Raw genomic sequence first — 14,461 nt, forward strand, 5'->3', positions numbered from 1 at the left:
TTATTATCATATATTATAGGCTATTTTGACAGTATTTTCTCATCGCAAAAATCTACTTTTTAATTACTACCTCTGTAGCACATATTATCCGTACGTTCTGTAGGTTCACTTAAATATGATGAAGTACTTGTAACTTGACTGATAATATGTACAATCTGAATAGAAAGTGAGTGTTTCTAGTGCTTTCAAATGTGATGAAGTTCCAGCTGTATTTTGTTTCCTTTGTTGTTTTCCAACCTTTCAACTATTTCAAGCTCTCAATGAACATATCCCATCTCTCCACCTCATTTTGCTAAACTTTTCCCAACTTTTGGGAAAGTAGCCTGTGTGCTGCCGCCTGTACTCCCTCATTGTCGCTTGTTCCTCCTCTGTGCATAGATGTTTGGTGAATCATCGTGGCAGAATGTAATCTGGTGTGGTCATTTATAGCCTGCCAAGCTGCCCGAAAATCTTCATTTTCACCACGATGAGTCACAGTTTTCCTGCTTCAGACGGTCGCATGGTCCACAGTTCTGCGAACAACAAACTCAAAACTCCTTGTGACCCACCTTGTTTTCATTTTGTTTATGATAAGGGGCCCAATATTATCACATTCCATTCCTTCTTGCATATAATATATAGTATACCATCCTTCCTTTGCCTCCCCTCTTGCCAGTGTCCATCCAGGTTTGCAATTTTACATCAGCTTAGCTCACAAAGGGCACACCTAGGCAAGTGGCAAGGTCGAAAGTGGTCTAACTTTATTCACAAGAGTTAAAAACTTAACATAATGACTGACAATGCATACCTTTTGATCATGGGTTTTTTTTTCCACTAAACAAAGACTTCTTTTTTTGTATTGATGTAGACAACAGCCAACAGCAAAAAAGGAGGGGCGTTTAAAAGGGAGGGCCTTGGAGAGCATTTAAATAGTGTTGAGCATTACTTGGTTACTCACTTCTTATCTCTCTGCTGATTCATCTTCAAGACAAGTCCTCCTCTCCAGGGGTAAGTGCTTTCACACAAGTCTAAGCTTGAGAACAGTGACTATTTTTTGTCTGGGTGTTCTGAAACTGCATGGTAGGCGAACGGTTTTAGACATTGATGCTTAGAAAATACAGACTAATAGAAATGCCTAGACAAATTCAAATGCCTGCTGTGTGTCAGTGAAATGTGAAGTGAATTTAATATGATTTGCTGGATCTTTCCGCTTTTTTTTTCTTGCAGCCGAAATGTCGCAGATCTTTGAATCAGTCAAGCAGTTACACAACACCTTCAATGCCTTTGCTGGAAAGGATGGCTGTATGAGCAAACAGGAATTTGTTGCCATGTTGCACAAAGAGATGGTAACTATTTCCAGGCGTGAAATAAAAGTAAGACATCACTAATCCTTGTTTTTTCTTGTTTGTTTTAGCCCAACCTGCCTCAGGAGATCTTTCAGGATCTGGATGCTGATTGCAGTGGCTCTCTGAATTTCAAGGAGTTTGCTACCTTCATAGCAACTATCTCTACTGTCACTTATAAATAAAGTTGATGGCACAGATCTCTCTGGTGTTTTCTTTCTTTTGTAGATATCACCCACCATCCACCCCTATCCCAAAAAATGATTCGTAGGGAGACTTTTCATTGCATCTATAAGTTTTTTGGCTGTATTTCCAACATATTATCTTCCATTATACTATCATCTATAATCTATTCTGTGGGACTCATAAAGGTTATCTAATCTAATGTATTAACGTGGTCTATGAAAAATATATATACATTCATTACAGCAGAATTATATCAACGATTTGTATCATATTAGTCATGTGATATGTTCTTCTCACGTTGATCAATTAATTTAGATTAAAGGACTTTGTGTTTGTCAAAGGCACGTCATTAAATAAACAGTCAAACCTTGAGTAAACATGGATTCCTCTTCCGATTCTGCAGAGTAATATCCATTACAATAGCAAATACCCCAAGGAGGATGTCTGTAAAGTTTAGATGTCACTGTTATGTGATGTTTAGCTAACTGTATATTACAGATTGAACGTTTGCTAACACGCTCTGATTCACAGGAGATCAGCCATGTGGCAGTTCTGTTGACATGCTGCTGGTTCCGCCCCAAACCTAAACAGTCCAGTAGGTCAGGTTGAATGCTATGAATTGGAAAGTGATCAATTCTTGGAGGGATGGTCGCGCTATTTACTCAGAATAGGTTTTAAAAATCCAGGCCGAAATATGTGTTGCAAAGATGCCAATTTCCATCCTAATTTATGACGCAATAGCATCATCCTGTGGAGCTCACAGGTTAGTGTCCTTGAATTTGAACAGCTCAAAGGGTGCGGACCTTTGCGGTGCATTATTTAACATTAGTATGTTTGATGTTGATAAATTGCTGTTTTAGCTTATGATATAATATGCAGGGAATCGTCAGAGATGCCAGCTAAAAACAACAGCCACAAACAGAACAAAATTATTGTATTTAGGACCAAAACAAAATTACTCTAGAGTGTATTTTGAAGAAAGTTTCAGGGTCAGTTTCTAAACAGTATATTATGGAAGTGGTTTGGTTTTGGTGAGCTACTGCCAATCTGTATGTCCTGTAGGTTCTATATCTGTCATACTGTCACTTTACATATATTTATTTATGCAATATGCATTTATGAATTCATTTTTTACTTTGCACTGTTGCTTCATACTGCTGTTTCTATAATTCACTATTCTTATCATAGTATGCATCCTGTGTGCACACTTCTTTTTCTTTTATTGGACGCAGGGACACAAACCATTTCACCATGCATTGTATCGCGTATAACTGTATGTGTGACAAATAAACCTCTTGAATATTGAATCTATGGAATCTCCCATTGATTTTTGCTAGGCCACGCTCTCCTGACACAGGCTGGTAAAAACAGGGATGTTCACTGTAATAAAGCAGGTAATTATGGTGACAATGTTTACAAGCATTTGTAAGGTTTCCTCATTCATTCCCCGCAGCGAGGGTCTTTTCTTCAGTAGGTCATGTATAAATAGGAACCCTTGGCGCTACAGCCACCTGCTGACCGTTTTAGGTTATTACACTCGAAATACTTAGGTAACACGTTGATAAATTATGTGTCAAAATTTGGTTTAAAAATTTTCACGGAGTGGATGCAAATCAGAAGCGAGACGGAGGTTTGTGAGTGCTTTTCTTGTGATAGTGTGATTTATTAAGACAGTTGTAAAGCAAAAAAAACCCTGCACAGGTCTCTGCCTTGGGGTGAACACGCTTAATTACATACTGTACATACAACTGAAACATGTTTTTCTCATTGCAGAGGATAACACGGCGCTTCGTTTCTTATTGGCACGCAGTTGGTTGACGGACAAGGGGAGGTGATCGACATGGAATGCAGCCCAAGGCGGACTCGCCAGTCATCGACTTTACTCGGCTTCTTTCGGCGTCTCTCGGTCAGTTTGCTAGCCAAGCTGATTAGCCGGGCTCAGCCAGCTAATGTTCTCAGGACATTCACCGTTTGCTCAAGTGGATGATACAAACCGCGTAGCGAATGGCGGATCTCGAGGGACAAGCGGGGAGCTGCTCGTCGGTGCCTTCACTCCCGCAGTCTTCGTGCAGTAACGGCTCGGGGAGCGGCAACGTTACACCGGTCACCGGCTGCCCGGTGGCGACCACCGTCACCTCGGGCCCTCGGCTAGTCCGGATAGTCAAGTCCGACTCGGGCTATGGCTTCAATGTTCGTGGACAAGTGAGTGAAGGGGGACAACTGCGGAGCATTAACGGACAACTGTACGCCCCTCTGCAGCATGTGAGCGCTGTTCTCCCAGGAGGAGCTGCAGATCGAGCCGGGATATCGAGGGGGGACCGGATACTCGAAGTGTAAGTGACTGCTGTCCTTGTTTTTGCCCAGTCTGTACCCCAGTTTAACGCTTAAATGAAGGGAGCCATTCGTCTGGTTGCTGTGACCGGATCGTTCTGACCCATGAAAGAGGTGTCTGTGCTGGACGTCCAGAGATCATTAGCTATTCAAGTCACATAAAAATGTGATGCGCTTCCAAAACACACAAAACACCTACAGTGAAGCGTGAAACTGTTGTATCTGTGTGCAAGCAGCCGGATCAGGTCCGACGGAAGTCCAGAATAAGTCCCACATCTGTCTGTGAGGCTCTCAGTAGCACGTTAGTATGCATGGGGATGTGTTAGGCTCTGTTGCTATGGAGAGGAGCATGCAGCAATACAGCCCAGCATCACTGTTGACACTCCGGTGTGTGTTTGTGGAGGGATGCTGGAGAGGGTGGATGCCGTCACTGCAATTCTGATTGGGTTTGCTCTCATAAAATCTCAATCCCATTGGCTGGATTCTCCATGGCTGGCCTGCAGTAACCTGGCAGTTTGTTGACCCCATTATTATACGTGAATGCTGCATTCATGCATATTCCCTGATGCACAAAACTTCAACCTTAACAGAGCTCTGCCTCAGCCGAATTTACAATGCTGCATTTCCTCCATTAAACTGAGAACATGTGCGTCATAAATAAGTAGAGCAGAAGGCGGCAGACCAGGTTATCCATCAGGGAATCAATACTTCTCAGTGCTGTTACACACTGCTCCTGTGGTGCAGGACACTCTACACAAACATTCTGCTTTCAAGTCGCTTCTGTCTACTCTTTTATGATTCCGCCCTGAAGATGCAGGTGTGAGATTGGAGTTAACCATCCGCTTGCAGTGTGAACGGAAAAGAAAACATGACACATCAGAAAAGCGCCTCCTAAAAACTGTTTATCATTTCCCAATCTGCTGAGGCAGCAGGTGCAAAGGCCTCTCCATCAGGTGCCTATTATGTAGTCATGAGGCTGCTCAACTGCTGGAGTGCTTACTCTGTGTTTTGTGTAGTGAAGATGGTCTCACACATCTGCTTGATGCTTTCTATGTGTTGTTTTTTTTATTGTGCTGACAAACAAGAAAGGGAACATAATCCTGGATGGATATTAAAGTGAATTTGCTTAGTAAGAAATAGCACTGTTGCATATTATGTTCACAGTAAAACAGGTTGTTCTGTGAAGTTACTAAATAGGTTAGAAGTCAAAGAAGTAAGTCGCTATCTGCCAGAGGGACACACACAAAGGTAGCTTCATTAAGACAAACACAAGCGTTTGCTGCTTGTGGTGGTGGCGCTGCTCTACCTGAGGTTTCTGTCAACATATGAATGATAAAAGCATATAGTGTTGTAGCCTGGTCATTTGTGGAGGAGGCTGAAAGATAGAAGGGGAAAGTGAAGACTATTTCATTTGTTGTGTAGAAAATATATTAATATTTACTAACTATTTAAAGTGATTTGTTCATTGCAGAATTGGAAGTACTGTGTACGCTCTATGTTCTCCAAACGTCTTCACTCAGGGAGTGTGAAAATGACTGAGTTAACCCTTCAAAAATGAATGCTAATAGGTCCACTGTTGACTGTGTCCTTTGAGTTTCATTAAAAAGCGTGCTTTGACATTAGAACTGCTGTTTGTTACCGGAAAGCACAGCTTGTGACTGCGAAATTCTACGTCCAAGTGACTTCAATATTTGAGAAAATAGCTATGTATCCTACATAACAGAAGTGCCAATGATCCATGCGGCTTCACTTTGCATTTAAATAGCAAATGAAAACAGCTCTGTCTTGAGACTGATTGCCATATCTTCTTTTCATGCTCCAGGAGGCCACTCATGTCTAACATCTTTACTTTTGTTTGAAGTGTCATAAGCAGTTGGACTTTCTGTTTGTGAGTCGAGTTAACTTCAGGCTACTTATCTACAAAGCACAGCACCATGGTGGAAATAAACCCACCCAACTTGTCTCTTTTTCTGCTGTGATCACAGTCACTTTTTCATCTAAGCTACATGTTGAAGATGAGTGCATTGATCTAACATTGTTTTTGGACTGTTATAGTTTTATTACTCTGTAAAAGAATAGAACATAGTGCCTCTTTTGTGCATCACTACTTCATATTAAGTGAAGACAGATAGTTGTCAGTGGTTTGACTGTTCGACTGTTTCATGTGATGCAGACTATAAATGGCATGATACCTTCACTAAAATTGATCAAAATTGCCTTTGGCAGCCTCACAGCGAAAGGTAAGCTCAGTGAATTTGATTGTAGCAACTCTTTTACTTGACCTGGGTCTTTTCTGAGTGGTCTTTGTGTGTCCTGCCTGTGCTTGTGCTTATGAGTAGCCTGTGACGGACTGCTGGGACTCGATGTGGATAGGATGGACTTCAGTCCCCTATTGTCCCATTAACTGAAGTAGCAGTGGAAAATAAATTTATGAAACTTTATTTGCTCACAGTTTTTCTGTTTTTGTATTTAATTGACTTTTGCTTTTTGTTCTGACATATCATAGCTGTGGGATGAACACAGGTTTCGGCTGGTTTTAACTGCAAGTCTGTCATTTATCGATGAACAAACTTCATGTCCTCAACTATACCTCCACTCGACTGAACTGTTGTATGTCTCTGTCATTCATCATTTTAGTCTGGTGGCTCCTCTATAATGACTGTTTCTGAACACACCAAATACGTTGATTTACTCATAGTCTGTGTGTTCTATCGTCACATTATCTATGTCTTTTGCACTCAAGATAATAGCAAAAACTGTTATATATAATATATTTGAAGTGTCATGCTCACACATTCTTGTAATATTACTTTATTGACCACATCGATTTCCAGCCTAATGATCATGGTGTCTCTCCTCGCTGACTATGCACCCTGTTCTTCATCCCCATAGTAACGGAGTGAACGTCGAAGGAGCGACCCACAAGCAGGTGGTGGACTTGATCCGAGCCGGAGAGAAGGAGCTGGTCCTGGCCGTGCTGTCAGTTCCCCCCCAGGAAGCAGACTGTCTGGATCCTGGCGACGACGGATCGACTCAGTCATGCTACGACTACTCCGACAAACAGGCCGTCCCCATCTCTGTGCCGAGCTACAAACATACCGAGCTCAACCAGGAAAAGTTTGTGGTGGGTTGTGTGTGAACTGTTAATAATGCTTTATCGTGACACTTCTTTACTTATGCCGGATGACATCGTCCTCTCCGTTCTTCAGGTATATAACGTCTACATGGCAGGCCGACAGCTGTGCTCAAAAAGATACAGAGAATTTGTCATCCTGCATCAGAATCTTAAGAGAGAGTTTGCAAACTTCACATTCCCAAAGCTGCCTGGGAAATGGCCTTTTTCTCTGTCGGAGCAGCAGCTAGATGCTCGCCGCAGAGGGTTGGAAGAGTATCTCGAGAAAGGTAAGAGGAGGGGTGTTTGTACATATTCCATATTTGTTAACGCTCACATTTACATGATCTCACTGTTTAGTAAAGATGGCTCTGTAAAAGCCAGCACTTCAGGCTTCAAAACTTGCTGTTAATGGTCAGTCAAGTTTGTGATGAACTCTGTAAAAAAATTATCTACCAGTTCAAAGGTGCAGCTGGAAGCTGCCGCTCATGAGGGGAAAAAACATTATTTCTCGAACTTGCTCTTTAAGGGTTATTTTTATCTGCTTATCTCTTTGATCATAGGAAGGGCTCTCTGAAAGGAAGTGCATTGCTTATTTAGTTAATTATGTCTAGAACAACATTTATTTGCATATGGAAGTGAAAATCTGACTCTGAAAATTGGTTGTTCTGCACAGTACTGGGTTGAATAGCGTGATGTATCCTGCCCGCAATGGCCACCAGAAAATAAGATTACCCATCACAAATTTGTCTGAGAAATGAGATGGTTGACAACAATTCAAGCGAGTGCACCGGCTCTACTGTTTCTATCAAAGTCCATCAAGAGTGATGGTTTTTGAGGAAGGTCCCCAGTGTCCTAATCTGATGGTCTCGGTTGGATTGTCACGCGTCCAAATACCAGGACAACCCAGTCATATTACGTGAAAATTCCTGGTAAATTTGCTGTGACTGCAGAATGCGGATGAATTTGATGCAGTACAGGTCACCCTCCGCTGAACTGCATTCGCCTTTTGTCATGCTGCCTTGCAAGATCTTGTCTCACTTGCTCCTGGGAGGTTGGAGAGGGTTCGACCTCCACTCAGTCTTGTTTCACTCTTAGGCTCCTCTTTCTTTCGTCTGCCCTGCACTTGCTGCTACTCCTCACTTGTGTTATAGCATTGCCCTCTTCAGATTGTTTGAGTATGTAGCTGCAGGCATTTAATTCCACCTCTCAGCTCCTGACCTGCTGAAATTTAAGGACTGAGAGATGGAATAATGTTGTGCTGTTGCTGCTCAGGTTAGCAGAAAAGCATCTTTCTGCTCACAACATTTTTACATGAGTTATTTTAATCTCAGTTGGTGTGTTGTTTTTTTTTCCAGTGTGCTCCGTGCGAGTCATTGGGGAAAGTGACATCATGCAAGAGTTCCTTTCTGAGTCAGACGAGGTAAAAACAGGAACAGATGACTGTCTGTGGTCGTCAAATGTTGTCTGACTGTGTGTCGCTTCCTCATTGGATCCAGAACTATAACGGGGTGTCAGACGTTGAGCTAAGAATAGCGATGCCTGACAAGACCACGCTCACCGTCAGAGTGCGCAAGAACTCCACCACTGACCAGGTCTACCAGGTGAACTAACCAGACTTTGCCGTGCGCTGTCATCAAATCACTCTGCGGCTGTGTCACTGCTTTCATGTCTCCTGCAGGCTGTCGTGGTCAAGCTGGGCATGGACAGTATAACAGCCAGCTACTTTGCTCTTTTCGAGGTCATCAACCACACCTTCTGTGAGTCAGCAGTTGGCAGATTCGATTTTGCATGGTCTCGCTCAACCAAAAAGATGATATCAGACTTTTTAAAAGCATATGCTGCACTGTGTGTGATGTTGTAAAAGACCAGGGCAGCAAATGTCACTCACTTAGTGTAACCTCACACTTGAAATGTATGTTTGTCGAGCGATAAATGGCTTAAAATAGGTTTTAATACCTTTTTTTTGTTCATTGTGTCTCAGTAAAAGGGAATAAATGTGTTTCAGTGTCATGGCTCCATGCAGAAGGCAAAGTGAAATTTGTTTGTCTCCTCCTCAGTGCGCAAACTTGCTCCCAATGAGTTCCCCCACAAACTCTACATCCAGAATTATACCTCAGCCATCCCTGGTACCTGTCTCACTCTCCGCAAGTGGCTCTTCACCACTGAGGAGGAGATTCTGCTCAATGACAACCAGCTCGCTGTCAACTATTTTTTCCATCAGGTGTGTGCTTTTTGAGTGAAATTTTGCAGCACAAAATAAAACAAAAATGTCTGTAGTTGCATGAAATAAGAAATATTGTCTTCATTCATTTCTCTTTTACTCTGCTCAATCAATGTTACCAAGCCTTCTATTTTCTCCATTATTACTTGCAGCCCCGATGAACACTACAGTTTCATGTAGTCTCTCCTACCACTGTTTTTAAAAACGGTCGTGTCAGATCGTCTTTTGAGAAATAGACACTGTAAAATCGGTGGGTGCTTCAGGGCTTTTCTGGGTTGAACTCTTGTGGGAGAAATGCCAGAAAACTCAAATTAATTGAAAATAATGAATCCCTTCTCCAGATTCTCTGTGAATTAAAACGTCCTTCCACAGTAAATTCCTTATCCATTATGAATGTGAGTGTGAATTCTGCTTTGGGGTTTTCCAAAAATGATTCACTTTTTCTTTGATGTCAAATTTTATTGACATTTTATGCAAAGTTATGAGTTGTCTGTCCAAACCAATGACATATTATTTTAAAAAAAAAGGAAATCATTCACATTCAAAAAAGGATCATTCACATTAAATATGAGTTCAGAGTCATTTTACTGTGCAGTTTTTAATAACAAAATGAACTTTGAACTACAATTTATGAACAAAGATCAACATACAGCTATCATCAAATATCTGTAATATATAAGGCTTTATTTACTGAATATCATTTTCTTGTGGTTTTTAATGTGCTGTCTTGGCCCCTGCTGTCGAATTTGACTAGAACAACAAAATGCAAATGTACTTTCGTGAAGGACTTTACCAGTGAGATTTGTAAATTCAAAATTTCTTCGTTTTCAGAGCAAAACCCAACCACAGGGTCGCACTGTGCCGATCAAATTGTTTTCAATCCAATTTTCTGTCTTTGTTTCTTTTAGAAAAAAACTGTCAATCATTATCGTTTGGAGAGGTCACTGTTTTGTTACACCTCTACGTGATTGTTCCTTCTGTGTCTCTGATTCTAAGTCTTGCTTCTCAGGCCCTCGAGGACGTGAAGAAAGGTTTCATAAAAGCAGAGCAGAAGTCGTACCAGCTGCAGAAGTTGTCTGAACAAAAGAAGATGTCCATGGTCAGTGTTTTGCACATGAACCCTCTCTCTGCTATATTTGACCTGCCACTCAGAAATAAGGACTGCCCGCACTTCAGGTCCCACCGCAGCAGTTGAAACTTTTCATAAAAGTTATAGCGGTGAATGAAAAAAAAACTAACTATTAATCCTGTTTGGTAGGAGCCAAAATTCCTGAATCTTGAAGGGTTGTTAAAAATCAAGTTATATTGCATCTGCAGAGGGATATTTTATTCATTAGAATGCAAGTCCTGACCTTCATGAATTATTAACAGATTGCAAATGAAATCCAAGACAGTGCTTAAAAAAGGGATTATGAAAAATGGAATGCTTGATGTGCATGGTTTCTCAGTATCTGAATGTGCTGCGAGGCTGCGAGGGCTACAATGAGATCATCTTCCCGCACTGCTCCTGCGACTCTCGGCGCAAAGGTCACGTCATCACGGCCATCAGCATTCACCACTTCAAGCTGCACGCCTGCACGGAGGAGGGGACACTGGAGGTACAGTCCCTCAGTTGGAATCATTGGCCCCAGGTTCAAAGGTCATGCCTTAATGTTGACTTTTAGAACCAAGTCATTGCATTCGAGTGGGGCGAGATGCAGAGGTGGGATACGGACGAGGAGGGGATGGCCTTCTGCTTTGAATATGCAAGAGGGGAGAAGAAGCCCCGCTGGGTGAAGATCTTCACTCCGTATGTGAGTGCTGAATGTTGTCTGTGGTTATCAACTGAAGCCTGGATATCTCACGTAATGTTTGAACTGAGAACATATCAGAGGATAGACGAAATTATTTTCACATCTGTAGATTAGCACTCAAGATACATGAATATACATTCGTATGTATGTATATTCATGCTAGCCTTCGTGGACAAAATAATGGACACCTTTTTTAGCTTTATATATATATATATATATATATATATATATATATATATATATATATATATATATATATATATATATACATATATATATATAAAGCTAAAAAAGCTTTAAGGTGTTTTATTTTGTCCAACCCCTGTATGTAGATATGCATAAACACACACACATACAATATTTTCCCACAGTACTGTTGACATTAATTCCAATTTATTTCTCTTTCAGCTGTGGCTTCTTACTGGTTACATTTTGGATTATGAAGTCTTATTTTTATCATTGCCTTAAAAAGTCATTCTACATTTTTTTCTTGTTAATATTATCTGCAACTCTTTTTCTTTTTTCACATCCTAAACGTTAGTCTTGTAGTTCTTATATTGTACTTTTACGCTGTTAGTATTTGTTTTGTGCTCACGGGACAGTCAGTCTTGTCAGACTTGTGAAATATCTCTGCTATTAATAACTTTTTCTGCGCCATGTGTACTCCTTTATTCTGATGTTTTTTAATCTAATGTATTTCTGCATTTAGTTCAACTACATGCATGAATGCTTTGAGAGAGTCTTCTGCGAGCTCAAGTGGAGGAAGGAGGTATGAACCGTCACCTTCAGAATGATCTCTGCCACACAAGCCATTCACCATTGTGCCTGTTTGACTTGCAAATACAGGTGGAGGAGGAGGCCACAGACAAAGATAATAAGAACTGCAGTAAAGACGGTATGTGTGGCAAGGTAAGGCTTTGCCTGCCTCTGTCCCGTCTTTATTATTGTGAAAAGCCGCAGTAAGCCTTCACCTTCTCTGTGTGAGCGTCTTTGTCCTGCTGTTTGTGTTGCAGAATATTTTCCAGCTGCTGAGACACAGAAGGAATGGAGACACACAGGAAGAGAGATCGTTATCTCTTAACTACACGTCATCCTCGTCCACTCAGCTCAGCTCAGTCCTCATTTAGCGCCACCGACGCTCAGCTATTAACTACTCCATCGACATAGACACTACCGCCCGATTCCCTACTCCAAACATGCAGCAAGCATCTGCCTACCATCACAGCCATCAGACACTCACCAGAACTCTCTAATCCAGAGCAGAACCATCACAAAGGAGCAGGCTTCATGGATTCATGCTGGCCTTCGTGAGGGCCTGGAAGTGGAGCGTGGAGTTTGTGAGGAAAGTTCTCCTGTGGATGACCAGTGCAGAGAAACACAAAGCTTTTTTCCCTTTACAGATGGGAACATGTTCTCGTACAGGCAGCTCTGTCTTGTTGACTTACATGTGCTGCGTTGTTTTTATTCCAGTTTTGTTGCTCTCCAACTGTGCCCTCAAACACAGGGCTCTTCTGCAACAACAGGATATTGGATCGCAGCCGTTAACATGTCAAAACAAGCCACTGTGTTTCCTGATATTTAACTTCATATGTGACTCCACAGTTAGATCAAGTGTTGCTTTACTGTTCTTTGACAGATCATGACCCGTCCATTGGAAAATCAATTGCATTTGAGCAATGGAACGTGAACAGAGCTCATGAGCTGACCGCATCGGTCCACCATTACATGTTCATCCATGCTGCTGAGACTTGTTCTAACTTTGTAGACCTCCTAGCTGGCGATTGAAAACAAGCCACAAGCAGCCAGAACAACTAAAAATAAAAAATAAAAAGCCTGCGCTGAAGCACTCTTGACCAGTATTGTGTGAGAAGCACTTTACATGGCAGTATTAACAAAGTCCAGAAAGATTTCTATCTCCGTTTGACCCTTTCCATTCTTCAATTTCTTGTTCAAGATTGCAGGTCATAAAGCCATGGTTTACCAGCAGGGGTCGCCCTTCTGCTTGCTTCACTGAGTCCACTGCCTCTGTGATGGATGCTTACTGCGACGTTTTGGTCTGTAATTATGTTCAGATCAATTGGGAGCATCCTTCAGAAACGTCAGAGAAAATAGATTCTCATGCTCAGTCGAAGCTCTTTGAAAAGAGGATTAAAAAAGGGCGTTTTATTGTGTATTCATTTGAGTCACTTCTTTGCACAAATATTAACAGAAGAGAATTCTGTTTTCATTTCCATGTTGCAGGTAATTATTTGCAGAATGCCGGTGATAATTTAGTCCATTCAGACTTTCAAGGCTGAGTTCAGATGTCGGCTTTTGTTATTTGTCAAGCTCCAATGTTGATCTGAAAACAGTCCCAAGCCCTTTTTCGACTTGTGGACGGAGACTGAGCGCCACGATGAGGTCTAATTGAATGTGCACAGCCGTGAGTGGAGAAGGAATGTACAACCCTGAATTCTTGTCGATAGTCTGACGTTGACCGATCAGCTTCACTGCTCGCCCTCCTCTCTCTCTCTCTCGCTCTCTCTCTCCCTCGTTGCTTCCATTATTTATTTCAACCAGATTGAACATCCTAGTCGAAGCTTTGACGCTCGAGTGTGACATCCTCCTGTTGAAATGTTAAGTTTAACTACAGTGTTTGGTTCAGACGCTTACTGTAAGAAATTGTAACATATTCTTTTAAATAAACCGATTTATTGATGATTTTCTTGTATCTTGTGTACTAAATCCTGGATAGAAAGATGATATTATCACACCATGATCGACAAACTGGTCAGTCTGTAGTCTGATAAAGATGATTTCAAGCTTGTGCTCGTGGGCTCTTCGTGCTTTTCTGGCTTCTCTCCTCGACACCAGCTTGTTTTAATGAGATCAGGGAGACCATTACACAAGCGGGCAGTTCCACATCGACCCTCACAAGAGTCCCTGTGCACTAATTAAACGGCATTGACTTTTGGTGGCTCACAATTTGTCTTTGAACAAGTCAATTATAAATTACATGCCAGTTTAAAAGCACATAATTGTGATTTGGCACACCCGACAGCACGCATTGTTTTGTATAGCCACTCAATGGGGCATACAGATTTGAATTACTCGACTCCAATTTTTCAGTTGCTTCGTTGTTGGTGCATTACCACCTGACGTTTTGGGAAATGAGAAGACATCAGGAGCCTTAACATCTGGAGCTCCGGTGTCATACTAAAGGGCCAACTGTCGCACCAAGTTATCTAAAGTGAGCCAGTAAAACGTTAAATACATATTGCTGGAGATGATTTTAATTCACCTAAAACTTGTCATCTCCAGTGTAGATTTCATGACACACTAACCCTTCGGATCCACTGGAAAGCATCCACATCATGTGTAATATATTCAGGTTCCGTTTACTGGCTCTTGTCCGATAGAGACGGAGACTCATGTGGACGTTACTTGTACATTTCTTTATTTTCTAGAGTAACTCTAGTGCCACAACGTACGTACCTTACGTACGCCACCCTAC

The 14,461-nt window shown here is 41.6% G+C and overlaps 1 protein-coding gene and 1 long non-coding RNA gene across 3 annotated transcripts; both read left to right on the plus strand.

Annotated features, from left to right (window-relative positions):
- The first annotated feature begins 941 nt into the window (after positions 1–941).
- LOC128746828 (uncharacterized) lies at positions 942–1,522 on the plus strand. The gene is made up of 3 exons (XR_008412594.1): positions 942–987; positions 1,207–1,325; positions 1,394–1,522. It is a non-coding gene; the product is annotated as an uncharacterized LOC128746828 (long non-coding RNA).
- Positions 1,523–3,380: 1,858 nt separating this feature from the next.
- Positions 3,381–13,668, plus strand: snx27b (sorting nexin 27b). Of its 2 annotated transcripts, none has more exons than XM_053844124.1 (13): positions 3,381–3,841; positions 6,732–6,963; positions 7,049–7,241; positions 8,310–8,374; positions 8,451–8,555; positions 8,633–8,711; positions 9,012–9,175; positions 10,185–10,274; positions 10,624–10,773; positions 10,840–10,968; positions 11,678–11,737; positions 11,815–11,877; positions 11,982–13,668. In XM_053844124.1, the coding sequence occupies exons 1-13, from the start codon at positions 3,513–3,515 to the stop codon at positions 12,093–12,095; spliced, it is 1,773 nt and encodes a 590-aa protein (XP_053700099.1). In that variant the 5' UTR covers positions 3,381–3,512; the 3' UTR covers positions 12,096–13,668. The 2 variants fall into 2 exon arrangements, with proteins under 2 accessions (XP_053700099.1, XP_053700100.1); XM_053844125.1 differs by having other exon boundaries at positions 11,815–11,863.
- The last annotated feature ends 793 nt before the right edge of the window (positions 13,669–14,461 follow it).

This window comes from Synchiropus splendidus, chromosome 15 (assembly GCF_027744825.2).
Source record: "Synchiropus splendidus isolate RoL2022-P1 chromosome 15, RoL_Sspl_1.0, whole genome shotgun sequence".
In the NCBI taxonomy this organism is placed as follows: Eukaryota; Metazoa; Chordata; class Actinopteri; order Syngnathiformes; family Callionymidae; genus Synchiropus; species Synchiropus splendidus.